Genomic DNA, 22,273 nt, shown 5'->3' on the forward strand with positions numbered 1-22,273 from the left:
CACTACAAATAAGAGAAAATATTTGAAATATACTCAGCGTTTATTGCAGGAAGAAGGGATGGGCATTTGTTTTGGGATGAGGATGAGTAGCATGAGCTCCGATAGGAATTGTAGCAGATACTGAAGAACCAGGTTTATCAGCCCCGTATGTGTGTGATTGTTTGCCAGAATCTCAGCACAGTCACTTCAGTTGCATTTCACGCAGTGGGAGTGGATGGCGGCATTTCAGCGGGTTGTCTCAGAGCTCCCAAGAGCTTCAGTACCTGAATCTCCCATTCCTGGTGTAAATTCTCAAAGGGTGAACTCCTTCTTTTTACAGTTATCCCTTGGTGTGTCCGCCTGGGTTTGTGTTTGTTGTTTTAAAAATAAAGGATGATAAATTAATGCTAGATTTTGGCATGCTTATGTTTATGAGATTGAATATTTATCTCCATAAGAAAGACAAAACGTGGTGTGTTGGGATCAGGTCATGTCCACCATGGCTGGGTTCTCAGAAAATACAAAAGTCTTATAAATCTAAATTAGCATATTTTCTGGTAACATGAAAATCAAGTTATCTTAGCAAAATGGATTTTACATCTGGGGCTAGAATAAAATTGATTTTTACTTAGTGATGCATTAAACCGTTTTCACCTCGCTTAGAAGCAAACAGTTTGCTTCCACTGGGACAAGCATGTCTGTCTATATTGCAGTGGGCAATATGAGTTTGGTTTTTTTTTTCAAAAAGTGTTTGTTTTGAATTGTGGAATTTATGTAGCTTTGTGTCTTTCACTCTCTAAATCACCCAGAAATTTTGTCATCACTGTAGAATTATTTGATATGTTAATATTTTCTGAGAAGGCAGTCACTTGTTGGCCTGCAGGCAAAGGAGATTCCCCAGTATCACTGGATCGGTTGCTCTTCGGAACAGTGGATCTGTCATTTAATCCCTTGGTGACCAGAACTGTTTTCCATTATTTCATTCTTGTTTTTCTTCCTTCTTTGTTCATCCTTTGAGTCATTTGGAAGTGCACGTGAGTGTACTAGTGCTTGCTCTGTTTTGATTTCAACATACACTGTTCCTTAAAGTACAAAATAGTTGCTCAGCTTGTATCTGAAGATGGCTGATATACTTTTGTTAGGTATAGCAGATATGGGCTTTTCCTTCCTTCCAGTAGGTATATTTAAAATTTTGAACTTTTCACATCCTGTGTCTATCAAATACAGTCAGAGCTGTTCATTGTGCCTGGTGAAGTGCTTAATCCAAATTTCTTCTCAGTTCATAACGGCTAGAAAAAAGCTCTGGAGTTGCTTAAGTGCAGAGGGTAGTTGTAGAGTAACAGGATTTGAATTTTTTTTTTTTTTCGAGTCTTTTTTAGAGGGAGGGGGGAAAAAAATAAAAAAAGGAAAATCTTAAATTGCACTCTTCATTGTGTATGGTGCTGTAGCCTAGCACTCCAAAAACATTTTGTAACTACTTTTGCTTTTATAAACTCTCATTGGAATCAAAGCTGCTACTTATGTAGTAACGTTCACAGCAGAGGCCTCAGAAGGTGGCACCTGAAATATACTTCCCAAGACTCCTGAAGAAAGTATGTTGGTTTTTTTTTTGAAGACTCAGTACTTTTCAGGCTCCCTTGCTCTGAGACAGTTCTCTGACGTTCTCCTTTCAGGGATGAGTCTTTTTACAGCTGCATTGTATTTTGTTTCCTAAGAAGCATCATGTATAATTCATATGGTGTTTGTGTTTTGATTCCCTCCATTTTATAATGTATTTTTTAAAATCAGATTAGTCAATTGTTTTCTTAGACTAAAAGAGTGTTGTCGCTCGCAGCTATTTGTCTTCTAGAGTGCTTAATCCTGGTCACTTTTTTTATGAAACTCCAGTCCACAGTACTTTAAACAAAAGAACAAGAACAGGTTGTCATCTGTGATAAATGGACTTGAAATTTTGCTTTTGTCATTTTAATTCAAAAGAGAAGCAATTCTGTCGTCTTATGACAAGAACTACTTGCAAGTACTAGGTGCAAAGTTAACTTCAGAAGTTTGTTTCCAGATGTAAGTGTAGAGCGAAGTGGGGCAAAAGCTGATGAAGAAAAATAATAACAAAAAATAAAGGAAATAAAAAATATTAAGGTTTTCCTTTAGGCAATAATGTCATTGTCCATTATAGCAAGTGACAAGCAGCTTTCTCAAGCGCTCTGCCAGTCTGTCTCTGCAGACGCAGTTGGTATGGCATGCTGTGAAATGAGTGACATCGAAGAAATGAGCAGTCTGTTTATGGCAGTAGAGAAATATTCAGGGTCCTTGTGTTCACTTGTAATAAATCACAGAAAGAGGGAAGAGAGAGTGCTAGACTGTGTGTTATGCTCTGGATTTAATAGATATCAAAATTGTAAATCTAATTATCGCTTTTGAGAAGAGACATCTTAATTCAAGGGAATTAATCTAACGAGCTTTTAAAATGTAAGATTAATAAAAATATTCCAGTAAGAATTTCCTGGTAGCAAATGAAGCATTTTTTTGTGGAAGATTTTTGCTTTTTTAATTTCTTTATTGGGACTCAAGCCAGGGGGGCTACAATTTTTTACTAAGAAGCAACATTATGGAAACTCTGCTATGGACTCTGAAAGCCGCACTAAAAATTACACATTAAAAAGGAGTAATATAATCTATTTAAATTTTTTAATCTGAATTTAATCTGCATATGTGGCCAGTCATGTTCTATATCATAACTAATTTTCTATATTTTCAATATTTTTTTGTGATATTTCAGGAAAACACTCTACAGTTTCAAAATTATACTTCTTTCCTTACATGTCTCGAGGCTTTTCAGTTAAAATTTTAAATATCAAGTTGAGGGGAATCGGGAGTTTTGTATTCTTTATACAGAATTACAGAACAATAATGATGCTCCTTTGCCCTGGAAATCTAAAAATCCTTACTCTGTCTTCAGGAAAATTTCATGTCAATACGGCTTTTAAGAAGGAGAGCTATGAGGGTTTTTTATACCTATCAGTTCAAATATATTTGACTCTTTGGAAAAGGTATTGGAAATGTTATGTAATAAAGGGAAAAGTTCTTCACCGATGTATGAAATTTCTTTATTATATTTTAGTCTAATACAGAAAAAAATACTGACATGACTTGGTGAAACTCTAAATGTATTTTATATTTCTGTGATTTATTATCAAAGGGCAACATCTGCACTAGAGAAAAAGTTCAGTGAAAGAAAAGAATGAGGGGAAAGCATAAAAAAAATTTTCTTGAAGTATTAATCTCTTGCTGTGGAAGGCTGCTGAAATGTGGCATTAGTTGGCAGTCCTTATTCCCCAAATTCACTAATTGATCATGATTAGAATAAATGAATATCTTTCTCCTTTAATTTTAAATCTTAAATTAGCATAAATCAGCAAAATCATTGCAAAAAAGCTGAAGTGAAAGCACCACTGTTTTGACATTTAAAAAAATATCCAATTTCTAATTATTCTTGAAAGTTACTGCAGAAAATATTAAATTCTGTATTTCATGACTTGTATGCAAATTTAATGGACTTAGATTATTTTCCTTCCTCTTTAGATCTGAGTCTTTTATGTGCAATATCACTTGTTGAGAGAAATATAGAGTCTTTCACCCATGAAGGGCAAACCCATAAAATTATATGAAATATGAAAGTCTTTTCTATGAGTAAAAGAAACATAATCACACTTTATGGTTGTGACGTTCTATTTATTCTATGGAGATTAATTTCAGTTTATGTTAGATTAAGCCCCTTTGATTGTAAATCTTATTTATTCGCTGCTTCAAAGAGGTGAAAGGAAGAACTGCCGAGAGTTAAAGTTCATATCTAGAGCTTTATTGTGTAATATATTTTAGAGTCCTTTTAAATGGTTCACTTTTATTTGATATTGTATTGGCAGAAGGAAATGTGAATGTTGGTCGCTCATATAGCGTCCTGACGTACACTGCATCCATTTTCCCTTTTTAGTTGTATATAAAGGCCGTTTGCATAATTGATCATTCATTCATACATTACTACAGTAGCTTCTGGTATGGCTTGTGGTATATTTAATATGAAAAGACATCTTTATGTGTGTGTATATATACATGAACTATGTATGTAGGAAAATACAATTATAAAAATATGTATGTGTGCATTTATACATTGTATATTTACTTTTTATAATTATTTAATGTAGTTGTTTTTAAACCCCCCTACGTTCTCTATAACATTTTGACACATATATAATGAAAGAAATAGGATTTTTTTCATAATCTTTTTCCTGAAAATAACGAATTCCCCACTCAAAAACATTTTGTTCTTCCTTACCTTCAAGAAGTAGTTTGATATTTCATCGCACATCAAAGACCAATAAACCCAGGCTTTGTAGGGGCAGTTGTCAGAGATGATTTTAAACTATTATAGGATTTGGAGTTTATGCCTCAGGAAATGAAGGATTAAGTTGGTTTTCTACACTTAATATATATTAATAAACAATTTTACAGGGATGTGGTAGCTGTTCTTCCTAATAAACTAATATGTTTTATATTGATAATTCCTTGATGCTGCTTTACTTTATAATATAATTTATATAAAATGCAGTAGATATCATTGATATTTTAATCTCCCTGTTTTCACTTATTCATTCAGAGCTTAAGTTGTGAAGCTTTATTAATACCATTATTGACGTTTTAGTTTATTAGTAAATTTAATTTCGCTGCTCTTCCTCCTCAGCAAAATTATTTTGGTTACATTCTTAATAGTAATTTTAAATGTGTTCCTCTAGAGACATCTTACAGTTTGCTTTGGGCAGTATGCTGCTTTTTTAAGGTTCATTTCCCTTTCATGTATTTCTCCTAACTTCAGTAGAGCGGTTCAAAGATTCTGTGCCACAACATCCAGTGGTCCTATGGAAAACAGTCAGAAAGCTCCACTTTAACTTGCCCATGACCTTTATTTTGGCTCCTCTACAATGCTGCAGATCTCCACTGCCAAAACCGGTCTCAAAACAGAAAGGCTGCTACCACCAAAACCAGTTACCACAGCCAGTGCGACACCTAAAGGCAACAGGCATTTTTTACTACAATAAATCGTTATTACTTCCAAAACAAGTTACACTCTACATGCAAAACAGCTGGAGCACCTCAACCTGTCCATCTAATCCTCTGTTTATAATTTGTTGTATACACGGGCATGCATTGTGCTACTAAGTGTCAGTGTTGGGGTGAATCAGCCCCTAGATGCCTACCATAAATACTGTGCTGCCCCACTCAGGATAGGTGTTCTGGGTAGAAGTACTTGAGTAGAGACAGCTCATAGACTTTTCTTTGATTTTTGTTGTTAGTTTATCTAAGCAGTAAAACAATCATTCTGTAACTCCACTCTTCTCCCATAATACCTACATAATTTTATTTTTACATATGTAAAATATATATTCATAAATATTTCACATGGGTATACTTAATTTTTTTTGAGCAGAGTCACAGTGTACATACGTAAGTGGTCCAGGTGGCTGTGGTGCAAACTTCCCAGGTATTTTGGAAAATAATGGCACTGGGATATTTCAAACTGACCTTGCTTTTTGGTTGCTGTCTGGCTGGGCAGCTACAGATGGCCTGAAGGTTAGTTAATGAGAACCCCTCAAAAAAGGAAAAAAAAGTACAAACTATGTAATAGAATCCAGCTGCACTGGATCAACAGTATCATCTCATGATCACAGTCAGGTTAGAGTTGTTCAGGAAGCACCTAAAGGTAGTGTTACCTTTGAGGAGTTGGAATAAATTGCTTCATCTGGGGTTTCAGAAGATTGAGCATAGCTGTATAAGATGTGATTTCTTAAAGGGACTTTTCTCTGAATACTCTTTAAGATATAGCTGTAGCACAGGTCATGCGCTAAAAAAAATGATGCTTGGATCAAATACTGCTGAGGATATGAAATTCCGTGCCCACCTGAGTACTACTGATGTAATGTCGAGTTCTGAGATTTAAGCAACATGTGCCATTTTAAAAATACATTCACTTAAGAATTTTTGCTCATGTCTGAATGTGCCTCCTGCAGTGGTCAGTGTAGCGATGCAGTTATGTGACATCTTTAAAGCTAGACTGTGTCTGAGATTTTAGTAGGAATCTTTTCTTTAAAATAAGTTACAATATCTCTGTGTTTTCCAGGTATTTTTCTCAATAGGACCAGGGAATAAGATTATTTCTGAGGAATTCCTTTACAGTCTTCCCGCCATAGTCAATAACAGTCCTTCAAGATAGAAAGGAATTTTCACCTTCATATCCATCTACTCTGTGGGAGATGATACTCTGTAGAAAGATCTGTTACTCTGATCTGCCAGACTTCTCTTTAATTCACAAAAACTTCTAATCTCTGATTTTAACATAGGAAAATCCAGGAGTTTACTGTGTGGGAGTAAAGTCCCCCCTAACCTATTGTCTCTGAAAATATTTCATTTATAAAGCTCAGGATCGTCAACGATCAGTGTCTCATCTACCAGGGAAAGAGAATGTGTTGACATATAATTTCTGAACTGAGCTTTTACTTAACAGCCCAAGCGCTCAGTCTGTGGCTCCATCTCACTTTTCCTTCTTCACTTTATTTCACTCTAAGTGAGATAAGTACCAGTTACATCTGTTTCCGAGCAGAAATATTGTGCACACACAATAGAATCACAATTCTAAGACAGACGTTATGAAAATAGTCATTGTAGTGTTTTCCTACACCAGGGTAGGAAATCCTTTAGATGTAGTCTTCTGTTTTCCTCAGTTAAAAGGACTGCTCTGATACTAAGTGGAAATCTTCACAAATGTTTGATGTTTCCTTGGAGTAGAACTTGAGTCTGCACTGTTGATAGGCGTTAGGATGGCATTGAAGAACACTATGTTGAAATGCAGGAATCTGAAATCATTGAAAACTATTCTTCTGGGTTTCCTCTTTTTTTTTTTTTTTTTTTTTTTTTTTTTTTTTTTTTTTTTTTTTTATAAAATAAATAAATGGAAAAGCTGATAACATTTAACAGTTGAGTTTATTCTAAATTCTGATCCCTATTATATACACTGTCAGCTTTTTCTCACCTTATAATAACTACGTGTTGATGTTTTCTATACCTGCAGAGCTGTTCATGGCAATTACTTTGCTGTGTGAACTGCAGAGAAGGGTATACAGATTTTCTGTCACCATCTTTAAGAAGTTTTGCATGTATTAAAGTAGTTTCAGTTGACTCTCCATATATGAATGTATTTTTTAATCCATGAGCTAAGGTATTTCCATTATACCCTTGTAATATTTGTATATCTTCTTTTAAAACCTTGGTCATTAATTTTATGAACTGCATCTCTGTGCAGATGCTGCTCCTGTTGATCAACCATGTCACAGTAAAACAAATCTGATGTGGATATCCTTTACCTTCAATTCTTATCAAACATAGGGTTCTGCCTGGGAGGACCAGATTAATAGAAGACCATATATATTTCTCTTTAACTGTTATTCTGGTTTTTATAAGGTTGGTAGTTGTAGACATGTAAGAAGTGAATTTTAGAGGCAATTATGTGACTTTTATGAGACACTTCATGCAAGATTTATTTATGGGAACATATAGATTTTCAGGACTGCATCCAAAAATAGCATTTTAATCACTGTCATCTGGATAAGAAGAATTATCCATGTAATTAGTTTCAAATGAACTTGAAAAGTGTTGCTTAACTTGTGTGAATTCCATTTGAGACACAAATAAATAAATACAAATTTGCATTTAAATGATTTTTGGTAATACTTGAAGTTTTAAATACCATCTTAGATAATTTACTTCCTATTCATGCCTTTCTTTCACTTTGCAGTTCAGAAAGCAAGAACTGGGATCTTGAACCCTTTTTATGGCTTTTGGATTTGAAGGTTCACAGCTGAATTAAACTTCCCTTGGGTTCTTTTATTTCGTGGAGAAACTGTGGGAGAAAAGTTGGAGCGCAGGAGCTATTACTTTGTCAAAACAATAGGTGCAGGAAAAAATCTGACTCAGAATGGGACATAGATCTAGGCTGATGGAAAAAAACCTGCCATATTTAAGCATGTGCAACACTAAAATATATGAAGCTGAAGGGGGAGAGGTTGCAGCTATTAGCTGATCTGTTCCAGCAAATGGAGTGTGGGGTGCAGTCAGCGCATGGAGCTGCTGGTGCTGCTATCATTTCTCACGACCAGCAAGAATAACAGAAGGACATTCCTGTGTCACCTAGACGGTAATGCTGGCTTGCTAGGCAGCGTGTTTCCCTGGCTCTGGCAGCCAGAGCTCTTAGACCAGGAAACAAGCAGTACTGGCTGGTATGTCTTTGTTCCCCAGAGTCAGTCAAGATTTATTTCCCTGACCCCACACACTGCATTACCATAGACTGGAAGCTGCACATCCTACTCCAATGCTAGCCAAGAATACTTATCTCTATGTCTTTTCACATTTTAATTTGGAACTGTGACACTTCATTCCTAGAATCGTTCAGAATTGCTAATTGTTGAAATATTCCTACTTATAACAGTGTTTGCAAAACTGTGAGTCAAAGCAATTTAATTAATAATTAAAAACATTTAAAAAAAATTATACCGCTCTCATACATATCAGACTTCTAATATTATGTTTACAATGCTTTGCACTTCAGATAATCCTGTTGAAATCTTTGAAGCTGCTTGTCATGTGTATATTAGTTAACACAAGTAAGGATGGCTGAACCTAGCACATCATAATCAAAACCACAATGTTCTTGTCAAGTGTGATGAAAGAAATCAATTGCTGTGACAATAATTGCTATTCGAAGACAAGATTTTAGAAAAATAATTGTTCAATTATTTTTATTTTAGAATTATGCTTGCTTTATAACATATCAATTAAAATGTGCTCTATTTGCCAATAAAAAGATAGTAAATAATATGTCAGAAAAACAGTTCTTGGAAAAACAGTATGTATGATCTCTTAGGAAACATTTGCAATATTAAGTTAAAAATGTTAACTTAGATATGAGGCTTGTTTTCTTTGCATGTAGCTACATTAAAAATATTTGTCGCTGTTCTTTTTTACTAATATTTTTGTTCATATTTAAAATTTCCGTAGTTAGTATGGAGAAACATTAATACAGTGTAGGATCACTGTTAAATTACTGTTTAGTGAAGTGTACATTTGTGTGTTCTTGACAAAGTGAGATCAATGGGCAAGAGGTTTAAGATACAGAGGAATATATAACTATTTTCTCACTCAGCACAGCAAGGTTTAAGTAATTAAGCAATAGTTGACTTGATGGCCCAACTCATTTTCAGAACAGGAATTGGGAGGAGTTTTTAAAATATGTGTAAGTATACACATGTGGGCAGTCAGACTTCTGTGCACCTAAATAACTGTATGAAAGTAATCTTTGGGTGCTTATGTCTATTAGTAAGCAGTGTGGACAAATAGGAGATCATCTATTGAGTAAAATGGTGCTGAGGACCTGACGTACACACCACGTGCATCGTGTCATTTTTTTCAGTTTTGACTAGCTCTAGTTTAGTTCCATGGACTGAAAGCCCATTTGTGTCTGGAGTGTTCATTGCACATCTTCCAGTGGAGCTTCTGCATCATGAGCTCCAAGGATGCTCCACAGTCTGAGCAAAGCACAGCAGTGGTGACAATCAGGGAAGTCTTTCAAAAGCCCGCTCACAATCCACACGAGACCAGCCATGCAGGCGTTCCCTTGGGAATCCGAGGACGTGCCTGCCACACATTTGAGTATGGTGAGCGTATGGCAGTGCTGGTGTGGTGTGGTGGTCAAGCTGACCAACTGTGGGTTTGCTTGTGAGCTGTTAGAACAGTCTTGACAAACTGTGCTGCACAGATATGCTGCTCCCAAGGTGGGCTTAACTGGTGATACCTTAGGGACTTGGTGCCACGCTCAGCTGTGCGGAGCGACTGCACTTCGTCCCCTGTCATAAGATGAGTAAATGTGACGGGTGCTCCAAGTAGAATCCAAAGTAGAATTCAAAGTATACCACATTTAAGATAAATTTTGAAAAAGTTTTTTGTTTCATCCAATATGGAAGTCTATACTGAATTATTATGCAAATTAGTGGCTTAAGTAAAATCATAGAAACAACAATTATTCATTTATGAATGTTTACAGTTTAATTTCTCTTTGCATGTTAAATAATAAGAGAATGAGAAAAGAAACAGCAAAGGATAGAACATTTTATATTGTTTTGTTTACCTTCCATTTACAATATAGGTCCTTAAAATATTTATATTTAATTCATGAAATAGTTCATTTTACATTACTGCAAAAATAAGTAAATGACTTCATTTTAGCTCAAGTACTCTTTTGATACGATATCTAACTTACTGGCATTAATATGTAATGAAAAAAGAAAATAATTTGATGGTGTGTTTATAATGCATTTATAGAGCTTAAGTCACAAACGTGTCATTAATTCTTCTAGTCCAACCATACTGACCACTAAATTTCACAGATTTTCCTTTGTATTTATCTCTGCAGTTTGAGTTTCCTTAAAGATGATGTACAGGTTTTGTTTTAATTTGCACATACCAAGCAGCAACACATCCACTAATTGTCTTTACAGTTTTCAGTCTACCTTCTAAACACATACAAAAAAATCATTTCTCAGTTATGAGAAACACTGCCCTCTCACTCCTCGCCCAGGTCTGTGAACTGCACTAAATATGTATAAATATGACCTCTGTAAGTTAAAAATTTACTCTGTGTATTGCAAAATAGCTATGCAGGCAGTAATTATTCCTTGCAGTTTTCTTTTTCTGTGTTCTATTAAATCGGTATTTCTCTTTTCTTACTACTCAGAGCCCTTCTGGGAAGGTCATCTGCCTAGTGTAGACTTTACTGCTACAACCTGTTGTTCTCTTGCAGCCCTTTCTCGGCCACTTTCCTCTGCACTGGACACAAACTACTTATGCTCAAGTCTTCTTCCTCTTCAGTTCATCCATTCTCCAATTGTTTATTGTCTCTTACTTAGTATTAAGACGATGACTTTCAGTCAGCCTGTAATACATGCCACTAGTGATGAATTGCTCAGTTTCAAGCATGTTTTTTAGTGTTTCCTCCTATTTTGTTCCACATGGTTTGAAGGGGCAACTGTGCAAAGCTATGTCATTATCCTCTGGCAGATGATTTCTTTGTTCCAGCGACTACAAAATCCTAATAAGGCTTGGCCTGCTGTGGTTTTAAGTGTATCTTAGCATGATAATTGTCTTATTGTGAAGATTTACATTTCTAAGTGCAGAATATAACTTGCTCTGTGCTCTGGGTCAGCATTTCATAAGCCATCTGCATTGCAAAGGCAGCTATCTGTTTATTTGGGTGTCATTCAGAGTCTCAGCTAGAGACTCAGGAATGGTGGGCCAAATCTATGACCGTGTGGATGAGTCTGTGTAAGCACATTTATTTTTGGTACTCACTGTTTACATCCATCCATTTTCTGTATCTTAGATTATCTGGTCATTGCATCATAGTAAAATCTTCTTTTTTCAGTATATGTAATGTTATTTTATGATACAGAAAATACATAATAATAATGTCTGAGTATAATTCGAATGTGTCTCCTTCCAGCCATTGTTTCTTACCATGTATTGCTGTGCTAGATGAATGAGGGCCTTGGTATTTTCTCCCCATGGAAATCTGTACTCACTGTAGGCAAGTCACCACTTGATCTTTCTGAAAAGTTAAATGATTGAGCTTCTTGCATCAATGTCAGTAAAAGATTTTCTCCAACCTTCAAATATTTTTTGTGATTCTTCTTTCTATTCTCTCCATGCTTCCAACCTCCTTTAAAAAAACCCACAAACACCAGAACTTCAAGAACAATTCCAATAGCATCTGTTTTGGCAATACTTTGTAGAGTGATAAATTCATCTGCCAAGTGCTGATTACTACTGCACACCTGAGTATTTAAGGTTGTTTTAACCTTTTTTGTTTCATCATCCCATCAGCAATTCATACTGAGTGGGTCATTCTCACTGATCTCTAAATTATTTTGGGAATTGCTTCATTACAAGGGGAATATATATCCTTTGCTCTGTGAGGCCTGAATTCCTTATCCTCGTAAATATAACTTAGCAGTGATTGTGTTTAAAAACACATAAATAAATAATTGCTGAAATAGCTACAATTGACCAATTGGTACACTGTGTGATTTCTTTGTCCTCCTTACTATTAACATTTTTTTTTCGGTCTTTGTGTCACACGTAGACCTCTCCACTATTATATGTCAGTCTTGACAAACCAGACTGGATCTCATGCTCTGGGAACATTGCAAACCCATCTAGAAATTTCTGATGTTGATCCCCTTCTGGAAATTTATTTTTTTAGCTGTCAGGTGACCAATTTTTAATTCATTTATTATGCACTGCACTGATCTCTGTTTTGCCACGCTATTTGTGATTGTGCTTTCTTTTCTCGTATCTGTCACAAGAAGGAGCTAGGAAGTATACTGGGGGATTGGAAGCATCCATCTGTGCTTGTCCTGCTGTTATACTGTTTCCTTATGATGATATCATGTCTCGCTTCCACTCCCTATTGTTTCAAAACTGAAAAGAGCTTATTTCTACTACTGTTACCTTCCCCTCGCCCAGTTGACTGTATTCCTTTATACCTTTTAAGTTCAACATAGTTTTTTTGAGATGAGATGGTGGGTGCTTCAAGATACAGACATACTATGGATTTATGCACTGGCATCTGAATACTTTCTGTTTTGCTCTTTATTCCTTTTTTAATCTCTCTTAACATCCTATTTGCTGTTTTGAGTGCCACTAAACATTCAGTTGGTATGTTCAAAGAACTATCTGCAATGACTTCAAGACCATTTTCTTGAGTGGTAATTGCTAATTTAGAACCTATCATTGTGTATTTGTAGCTAGTTTTGTTTTTTTTTTTTTTTCTTGTATACATTGCTTTCAGTTCATTGGCACTGAATTTCATTCTCTTATTTTATTGCCAAGTCTTTCAATGTTGTGAGATCCTTTGCAGTCAGCTTTAATTTTTATTGCCCTAAATAAACGAAGGCTATTATCTCACCCTGGTCTGGAACCAGGTTAGTTTGACAAAATCTACTTTCCATGTCTTGTTTCTCTTCATTAACATGAATTTCGATACTTTTTTCCTTCTGATTCTTTATATTTAAAAAAAAAAAAAACAGAGAAGAAAGTAAAATATTTCTTGTTTACTTGCCAATAAAATATCATACAAAAGTATTAAAGTGTTAAGTAAAGAATTCACATTATCAATGCTGTAGTTTGCAGTGATTTATTTTATCAGTGTGTCTTTGAAACACTCATTTCTGATTTTGACTTTACATATAAACTAAACAATGTTTTGACTGATGACAGGAAAGTTCAGTGTGTGACCCACCTCCATTGATGTGCAATGTACAGAGTACAGAAGCAATTTATACAAAGTTTTTCAGCCAGAGCTCTCTCTCTCTCTTTTTTTTTTTTTTTTTTCCCTTCTACTATCTTAAGAGAATTGTTCCAGAAATTAATAAAAGTGAAGGACATAATTTTCTAAGGAAAGAGATCCAGTTCCTGGTCATAATGAAGCAATCACACAGTGCAAAGCTCTCTTAGTTTCTTGTGTCCATCTCTCCTGAATGAATTCATCTTTTTCCAATTCCAGGAGCTTTGAGTTCATAATTTTAAACAGACTTGCTGATGTTTCCCTAATTTAATTGTTTTGGAAGGACTATAGAGGAGGATAAGAGTGACGTGGCTTACCCTTACTTCATGCACAGCATGTTAATTTATAGCAGTATGTCAGTACTCTGTTGCCCCTAAGCATCTGTTGCAGTTACTAGCTAGACAATACAGTATATGGTAGGGAAAACATTTCTGGGAAATAATATTTGTAAGCAGCTATTGGTTTAAAAAAATTAAAAGATGTTGCTGCAAAACTGGATATATTCTGGTGGTCGGTGGGGTTTTTTTGTTCTGCATTTCCCTAGACACCAAGTATAAATTCACAGTCAATTTGTACTTGCTTCCAAAGGAGTCTGGAGAAAGGGAGACGGCCAAAGACAAATTTTAAAAAGTGAAATCAGTACATCAACTGGAGTAACGCATTAAAAGAAACGGTGAATGTTCTCCGATGATCAGTTTGTGTCATAACATTCTTTGTGCTACTTAGATATTTTGTTGTAAAAGAAGTTTTAAGAGAAACTCTTCTAGTAAGAAATACTCTGTCAATAGTGTATCAATTAAAATGTTCTTTCTGTGTTAGTGCCTTTCAGTGAAGACCCATGTAGACAAATGTTTTACACTGAGATTCATTAAAGTGTAAGGTTGAGATTTCTCTTTTGAATTCCCTGAGGTTCTTGAACTAGCACTTGCCCTCTCACATCCTCTTATTACATCTCCTTGACTCTTCCAACAATTTTCTATTGGCAGAATGGTTCTTAGATATGCTGAGCTGTTCTGATCCATTGATCAGAACCAATCAAAAGTCCAAGTACCTTTGTTTTTTAAAGGATCTGTGCTAAGAACCAAAAAAAGCTCAAATAAGTTTTTTAATTGGCCCTAGAAGGAGAGAAGAAGAATATATCTTGCTTTCCATAAAAATCCCTAAGTCCCAAAGAGCATTAAAAAACTGCAAACAAAATTCTAGTGGTTGATATTGACTGTTAAGAGGAAAGTCAAACTTTGCATCTATAAACAGATCCTTTTACCAATTTTTCCTTTCAGGTTCAGAACAATCAGCCTTCTTGCAGCTAAACAGACAGAATTGTCTCTTAAGTAGAAACCCAAGCTGTTAATTTTAATTGAGCATCCTATGTCCAAACCACTTTATATATTTGGTACTTTTGTCCTTCAAACTTGGCCCCACTCTGTCAGGCTTTCTCACGGGTGTTCAGAAAAGAAGCTGATAAAAAAGAATTTTGAAAGCTTGTAATGAAAAGTTTTAAGTGAATAAGATTCTGATAGAAGCCGTATCAATTTGTATTACTTTAACTATCAAGGAAAGCTTGTGTTAAGGAGACTGACTTTTGAACATACTCGGAGTAATGGTACTTTTTGTTGTCAAATATTTGGTGATGCAGCTGATTCTGTTGCTTGCAGACCAAGGAATGATTGGGCACTTTCATTCCATTACCTTAATAGTGACATTAAACTACAGTTGCCCTAACAGGTTTCTAACACTCTCCATATTATGGGTAAAAATTGAATGCTGTGAGCTGTTACTTCTGAAAATGTATCTTCTAGGTCATAATTTCAGTTCTGTTTAAAGCATGATATAGGGAAGCACTGGTGTTACTGCTTGGAGTATTATTATATTTTGCATTTATGCACAGTACTCCTCTGAACTATATTACTTCAGGGAATTGTTTCTATTTCCCGTATTAAAGAATACATTTTGAAGCTTTTTGACAAAAAAAATATACAGGTGACTAGTATAATTCAGTAGTTATAGGCTTGTATTAATTGAAAACACTGTGTACAGCAGATGTGCTAACATGACTGAAAGTTCTTAACACAGCTGGAAAACCCAGATACTTTTATGGAAAACTGTCTAAAAAATTAAAAGATCTTCTGACTGCTTACATTAGGTGACAACTTTAGAAGCTTTTACCGGTATACAAAATTCACTAAAAGAGGTTGAGAATTCAGTGATCTTCCTACCAAAATCCTTTATGGACTAAATGTTACAAATACAAAAATATTGGAGTAAGAGAGAAGGTATATGCTCTCATTGTGAAGTGCAGAATTTAATAGTTTTGATTTTTTTTTTTTCTTCTTCTGTATGTTCTTTGGGACTTTAATGTTCGTTGGTATGTTTTTCCTGAGCAATTTACCATGGAAATACTCAATTTGGTAAAACAAACCTATTGTCATGTTCAAACCTGTTTTTTCAAACTAATTATACTCCTTGCGTAGTTATCATTCCTGCATCCCAGAAAATTATCCCAAATTCACAAACTGAGAGAAGTATAAACTGGTATCAATTTTCGCTGTAATTCACCCTCTTTTCCATCTACTGAATGCAGTACATATTTGTTGAGACTGTTGTGGGTATATGGATGGTTGCAATAGAACTTAGCCCATGCTAATGAAGACAGTGATAGCATTTTATGGAGACAAGCACAGCATCAGAGGTGTGCATTCTCTTTTCACTTTGAACTTGGACGGTTGACTGTATTTGTCATCCTGGTAGAGTTTAGTTTTCGTCTATTTTTGTGGGTTTTTTTCCACAATTAAATGTATTTTTGTTACCTTTGATACCCTAAAAACTTAAGTTTTTTCAGTCCATTATGTTACAATTATTTTTTTTTTTTTTTTGTAATTACAGTTGTTTCTTATCCTTACTGCTGGTAGCCGCTGTCGTTTGGAAAATCAAACAAACCTGTTGGGCTTCTCGACGGAGAGAGGTATCAATAACTTTAAGATTATTGTAGTAGTTTTATCTTTTAGATAAGTTGAGAGCTTTGATGAACAATCACACTTCCACTTTCCCCTGTGTACACAATTTAAATATCCCTCTAAACATTTTTATTTACCCTGGACTTTTTATGCCGAAGAAGAAAATTTTTCTTCTTCCTCCTGTCAAGAATTAAACAAATTGCAGCACTAGGTTGCAGAAAGCTAAATTTTATATTTGGAATGGAATGGAATGGAATGGAATGGAATGGAATGGAATGGAATGGAATGGAATGGAATGGAATGGAATGGAATGGAATGGAATATTTCAGTTGGAAGGGACCTACAAAGATCATCTAGCCTGACCACTTCAGGGCTGACTAAAAGTTAAAAAATGTTAAGGGGCATTGTCCAAATGCCTCTTAAACATTCACAGGCTTGAGGCACTGACCACCTCCCTGGGAAGCCTGTTTCAGTGTTTGACCTCCCTCTTAGTAAAGAAATGCTTCCTAATGTCAAGTCTGAGCCACCCTTGACACAGCTTTGACCCATTCCCATGTGTCCTATCACTGGATCCCAGGGAGAAGAGATCAGCACCTCCCTCTCCAATTCCCCTCCTCAGGAAGCTGTAGAGAGCAATGAGGAAACCCCTCAGGCTCCTTTTCTCCAAACTAGCCAGGCCCAGAGTCCATAGCCACTCCTCACAGGACACGCCTTCCAGCCCTTTCACCACCTTTGTTGCCATCCTCTGGATGCATTCAAGGACCTTCACATCCTTCTTAAATTGTGGGGCCCAGAACTGCACACAGTGTTCGAGGTGAGGCTGCACCAACACGGAATACAGCGGGATAATCACCTCTCCTGACCAGCTGGTTATGCTGGTTAATGTATCTCCATACTCTCAGTAATCTCAAAATAATAGTGCAAAACGTTGGTAAGTTGAGTGAACACAGAGGATCATACGGTAGCATCTCAAACTTCCTAGGAAGCTATTTGATACTGTGCTTAGGCTGTGTTGTTATCTACAGTCATTGGAACTTAGAGTAGGAGACAACCCTCTCTGCAGAGAGCTTATACGTCTTTTTTAATTATCTTTTTTGTTTGTAATTTTTTTTTAATCTAAGAAAAATTCTGTCTCCATTAGTGTCAGTAGTTCTGCCATTAAAACCATAGCACAATTGAAGCCCTTCAATAAATATTCATACATAAATCACCTTATTCTTTTGTTGTCTCAATTGTTATAGCTGTGTTAGAAAATTTGGCCTAAATATTTGATCTTACCTTTTAACAAATTATTAAATTTAGATTATATAGAATGTAGGTTATGTATACTACTACATGTATATAGCATAAATTTTATTTTGTCTCATAAATAAGATATATAATTTTTAGACATCGATTTTTTTTCTCTTGAAGCTTCTGCTCTTGATATTTTTTGGAAACACCACTTGCTTAATGGTAGTGTAATCTAGATTTAAAGAAAAAAATCCAATTCTAATTAATTGTTTCTCAGTATACTGGCACTATGAATGTTTAAGTAACTTTTTTTTTTTTTTTTTTTTTTTTTTTTTTGGCATAGATCTACAGTGAATTTATATATGCTTTAAAAGTGCCAGGTAACTAGCACTTACAATTTTCCTTCACTGAAATCATAGCTTACTAATACCCAGGTTTAACTCTGAACTGCTGTTACAAAGAAAAATGTATGTTATCGTAGTTATTTAGCTACTTTTTTATTTGGATGAATTGTGTTATGCATATTCTCCATCTAAGGGCAAAATACAGATGAAAGTTACTTTAAACTACAGTATTCTATTCAACTTACTAACATTTTGTTTGAATTTCTCTCAATACTTAACTCATCAATAGTTCTGTGCAAAATTGTGTTGTGTTGGAATGTAGCAATTACTTTGATTTCATTTCTCATGTTAATGTTTGTATTATTGACATGTTTAAGAACAGATACGAACATATGAGTTTACCAATTGAGGTCATCTAGTCTGCTTTCCATGGTTACTCTCCTGGATGTTTGGAATATAGTATTTTTACTGTAGTCTGTAGGCATCATCCTATAAAGAACACATTCTCATGTTAAAAATTTTTACAGTTTTCCAAGTTTTACTTTCCTAATGTCATCAAAAGCATTTCTGAGACCGTATGAAAGCTCATATAAACTGGCTGATAAATACAACATGAACTTTAACCAGCTTCTTTAGAAGAGCAAAATAGAAAGTAGTACTTGGCAACTGGATTAAGTTCCATGGTGAGTTCTGATCCCTGGTTTTCCTTGAATATAACTAAAGTTAGCTCTCACTCATTCAGAAATGTTCCTTGTTTAATTTAAAAACTACATGAGTATATATTTTTTCCTATTTTAAATGAGTTGGGAAATGGTACCTAGAGTGTGGTAACATTTTGAGTTGTAAATGTTTAAGCAAATCTCCTTTATTTTCAATCTGCTATTGAACATCAACAGTAGTTTATGTCAAATACAAGTTTTCAATAACATTCCATGTAATATTTTCCTTTACTCTAGATCAGAGAACTTGTTTTTATAGGTAGCTTATTTTGCAAGGTTGGGGGATGAAGTGCTACAAATAAATTTTTTGAACAACATACAAATAGAAGGCAATCTATTGTTGAAAATAATTCTGAAGTACCTACTTTTAAGCCCATTTAGCAGATAAGCTCTTGATTTCTTATCATTCTTGAATGACAGGAACGTTTGACTCTTTAGGTGTTACCTTCAATATGGACACAGGCTATAGTAAGAAGTGAAAAATAACAAGAACACAGATATGAAAAAGCATGCTGTTAATAGCATCCATTTATTTTTCATCTCAGTCTGTTTTCCCCTAGAGGAGGAGAAACTTTATTATCCAGTTCTTGTGTTCTTTTACTAATGAATTTTATCAGGCTGTTGAGGTAAGAAAATATTTTTTTAAAGTTTTTGTAGACCGGTATATGTAGCTGAAAATTCAGAACTTTGTCATTTTTTATCTTCTGACTTTAATGCTAGGCTAAACTGGGTCATTCTTGATTCCAAATTGAATGTAGCATTTCCTAAATCCAGTACAAAGTAAGAGCAAGTTGTTTGCATTGTATAGTGAGGATGTCTCAATTTTCCCATCAATTTAGGGATTTTCTCTCCAGTTCCTTTCATAAGTCATTGTTCATTGAGCAAATACTTGCTTTCCACTGTTCAGAACGCTGCCCAAATCTTACTGAGCAATTCATTTGAATTTAGGCTCTGTTACACATACAGGTAAGAAACTATTTTATATATATATATGAATGAAAATTAATAAATAGATTGTATCTCCCAAAGACTTCATCTGATGTTTGTCTACACTGGGTTGAACTTCGCTTTTCCCATATCTATTATTCTTTTGAATTAATTTGTTAAAATCATTTTTCCCTAAGCCAAGTCCTTGAGTTTTGGTAATTTTTTTTACTCATACTAACAGTTCTCATCTTTTTCCTACTTTCATTTCTGCCTCTTAAGATACACTTTATCTAAGGCTTTTTGAACATCTATATTTATACTTTAACTCCAGGCTGAGCTTCTCTTCTTTCCTGCCTTCTGAAAGGGCAAGAAACAGCAGATAGACTCTCTGTCACCTTATACCATCAAAGTTATTCACCTTTTGCATTGCAAGAAAATGAAAAGTATCATTCTTTTAGTTCATAGTTCCAAAAAGATCAATGAAACTTTGAGCAGAAGAACATGAACAACCTCCTGCCTGGCATCCCTTGACACCTTCCTCCACCCATCCCTCCCATAGATTCATGATATTTAAAAAAAGGTTTTAAGGAAGACTGAAGTAAGATAGTGAAATATTGCTCATCTGAGAAGCTTGATCCTTGAAAAGAATAATAAAGAATATGATGATGATTTCCAAAGCATTATTCTTATGGCACTATGTTTCTTGAGAAAAAGAAGGAATTTAGAACATTCTTGTGGGTACCAAACCTCGAATTCCCGCTAACAGAGCAGGATAACATTTGCAGGTAAGCATGGAAATCCATGCAGGAGTAGACAAAGAGCAAAACTTAAAGGAGTTTCTAAGTATTGCAAAGTTTAGGAGCAGCAAAGCATTTCTACAAGTCTTACACTACATAGAAAGATCAGATATGTACTGTAGGTTTTAATCTCTCCTCCTTCTTTTTCCTCTAAAGACTCACAAATCTTTCTACCAGTACCTTTCTTGGTGAAATTTCACTTGTTAGTTCACTGAATGAAAAGCTGAGAGCTGTCATTTTCTCCCAAAAGATTTGTTAGGCCTTTTGTATTTTATATCCAGAATTCACCCAAGAGCCCATCCATGAAGTTTCAATCTGATTCTGTTTTCCTTCTTTATAAAAACAAAAAAAAACCCAACAAAAAACCAAAACCAAAACCAAAGATGTATCACCCAGATTTACTAAATAAGAAAATTGAAGAAAATATTATTTGTTGTCTCTGCATATTTCATATCTAAAGTATTCATTCAATCTTCTGTGGAGAATGGGTACAAGAGAATCTGTTCATAGATCATTTTACTGGAAAACTTGATATGTTGCCTGCCAGTTTTGAAGTGACTCAAAGGTTTTGTCTCATGAACTTCTGATTGAAAGGCACCACATTGCAGATAAAATCTGCATGCAAATACTTTCTTATTAATAGCATGTTGAACTTTTATTTTTGCTGTCAAGATTATGCTGAGGTCACTAACAAACTCATACAGATGTAAATATAAACGACACATCTTCTACTTGAGATATTTTAGCAAAGTATCTGTCCTTCACAAGGTAAAACAGTTGCTGCTCAGATACCTTGTACTGTTCATTCAGCGAGATGTTTTAAAGAATTGTCACCTTTAATCCAAATGCATGCAATCACTGATGTACATACAGAAGTACTCTTCCTCCCCTCATATAGACACACACATTTGTGTGCCAATGTGTGTCGTGTCATAATATAGAAACACAGAATCATAGAGTTGTTTTGGTTGGAAGGGACCTTTAAAGGTCATCCAGTCCAACCCCCCTGCAATGAGCAGGGACATCTTCAACTAAATCAGGTTTCTCAGAGCCCCGTCCAACCTGACCTTGAGAGTTTCCAGGGATGGGGCATCTACCACCTTTCTGGGCAACCTGTTCTAGTGTTTCACCGCTCTCATTGTAAAAAATGTCTTCCTTATATCTAGTCTGAAATATACTTTTGTGTATATTGAATCAGTCAATTAGTTAAAATGCAGTTTTACATCTTTTCTTACGGAAATCTTTTTTACATATTGTTATAATCACACACTAGAAAGAGCTTGCACCTTCTCAAAAAGATGACTTAGAATCTTATTTCCTCATGTAATACACTATAATTCTCTTGAGCAATGAGGAAGTAATGCATGATTGCACATTTATGTAAAAATGTTTGAAAGCATGGTATTATATGTGTAAAGTGCTTGCCTAACTTTAAAGGTTAATATCATTCCTTTATTAGAATTTTCATATTTATATATAGCATTTCATTATACAGTCAGCTGTGCACCATTTGCCTGTCTGAAAGAACAGCATATACAAGCATAAAAACATGGAATTATAGAGAATGCTTGCTTTATACAGTGTGTGGGTACCACACAACTTAATGCTTCATTTTATTAAATAAGCCTATGTTTGTTTAAGAAAAAAATCCCACCTTTCTAGCCTTAATTTTAATATCAAGGTAGTTATATTATCCTGAATATTCAAAGATTCTTAAAAATAAACAGATGAAACTGAAATAGACTACTTCTTAATAGCAGTAACAATTCATGTAATAGCCTTAGGCTCATTTCTATGGTAACCCTAATAAGAACAAGAAAGTTCAGTTATGTTGATAGCACTAATGAATGTAGACAACATGTGAATTTTCAGCTAGAGCTTT

The 22,273-nt window shown here is 34.9% G+C and overlaps 1 protein-coding gene across 8 annotated transcripts in view; it reads left to right on the forward strand.

The window, feature by feature from the left end:
* The window catches only part of ATRNL1 (attractin like 1), a 518,966-nt gene that overhangs the window by 270,842 nt on the left and 225,851 nt on the right, over positions 1-22,273 (forward strand). For 6 of the 8 annotated variants that reach the window (XM_026851052.1, XM_026851053.1, XM_026851054.1 and 3 more), the window contains exon 26: positions 16,301-16,379. In XM_026851052.1, the coding sequence (XP_026706853.1) occupies positions 16,301-16,379 (79 nt within the window). Of the gene's footprint in view, positions 1-16,300; positions 16,380-17,947; positions 17,985-22,273 lie in introns of all 8 variants that reach the window. The other 2 variants (XM_026851055.1, XM_026851056.1) reach the window with 1 other exon arrangement.

The sequence above is a fragment of the Athene cunicularia genome (assembly GCF_003259725.1).
Source record: "Athene cunicularia isolate RWA chromosome 6 unlocalized genomic scaffold, athCun1 chr6_part1, whole genome shotgun sequence".
In the NCBI taxonomy this organism is placed as follows: domain Eukaryota; kingdom Metazoa; phylum Chordata; class Aves; order Strigiformes; family Strigidae; genus Athene; species Athene cunicularia.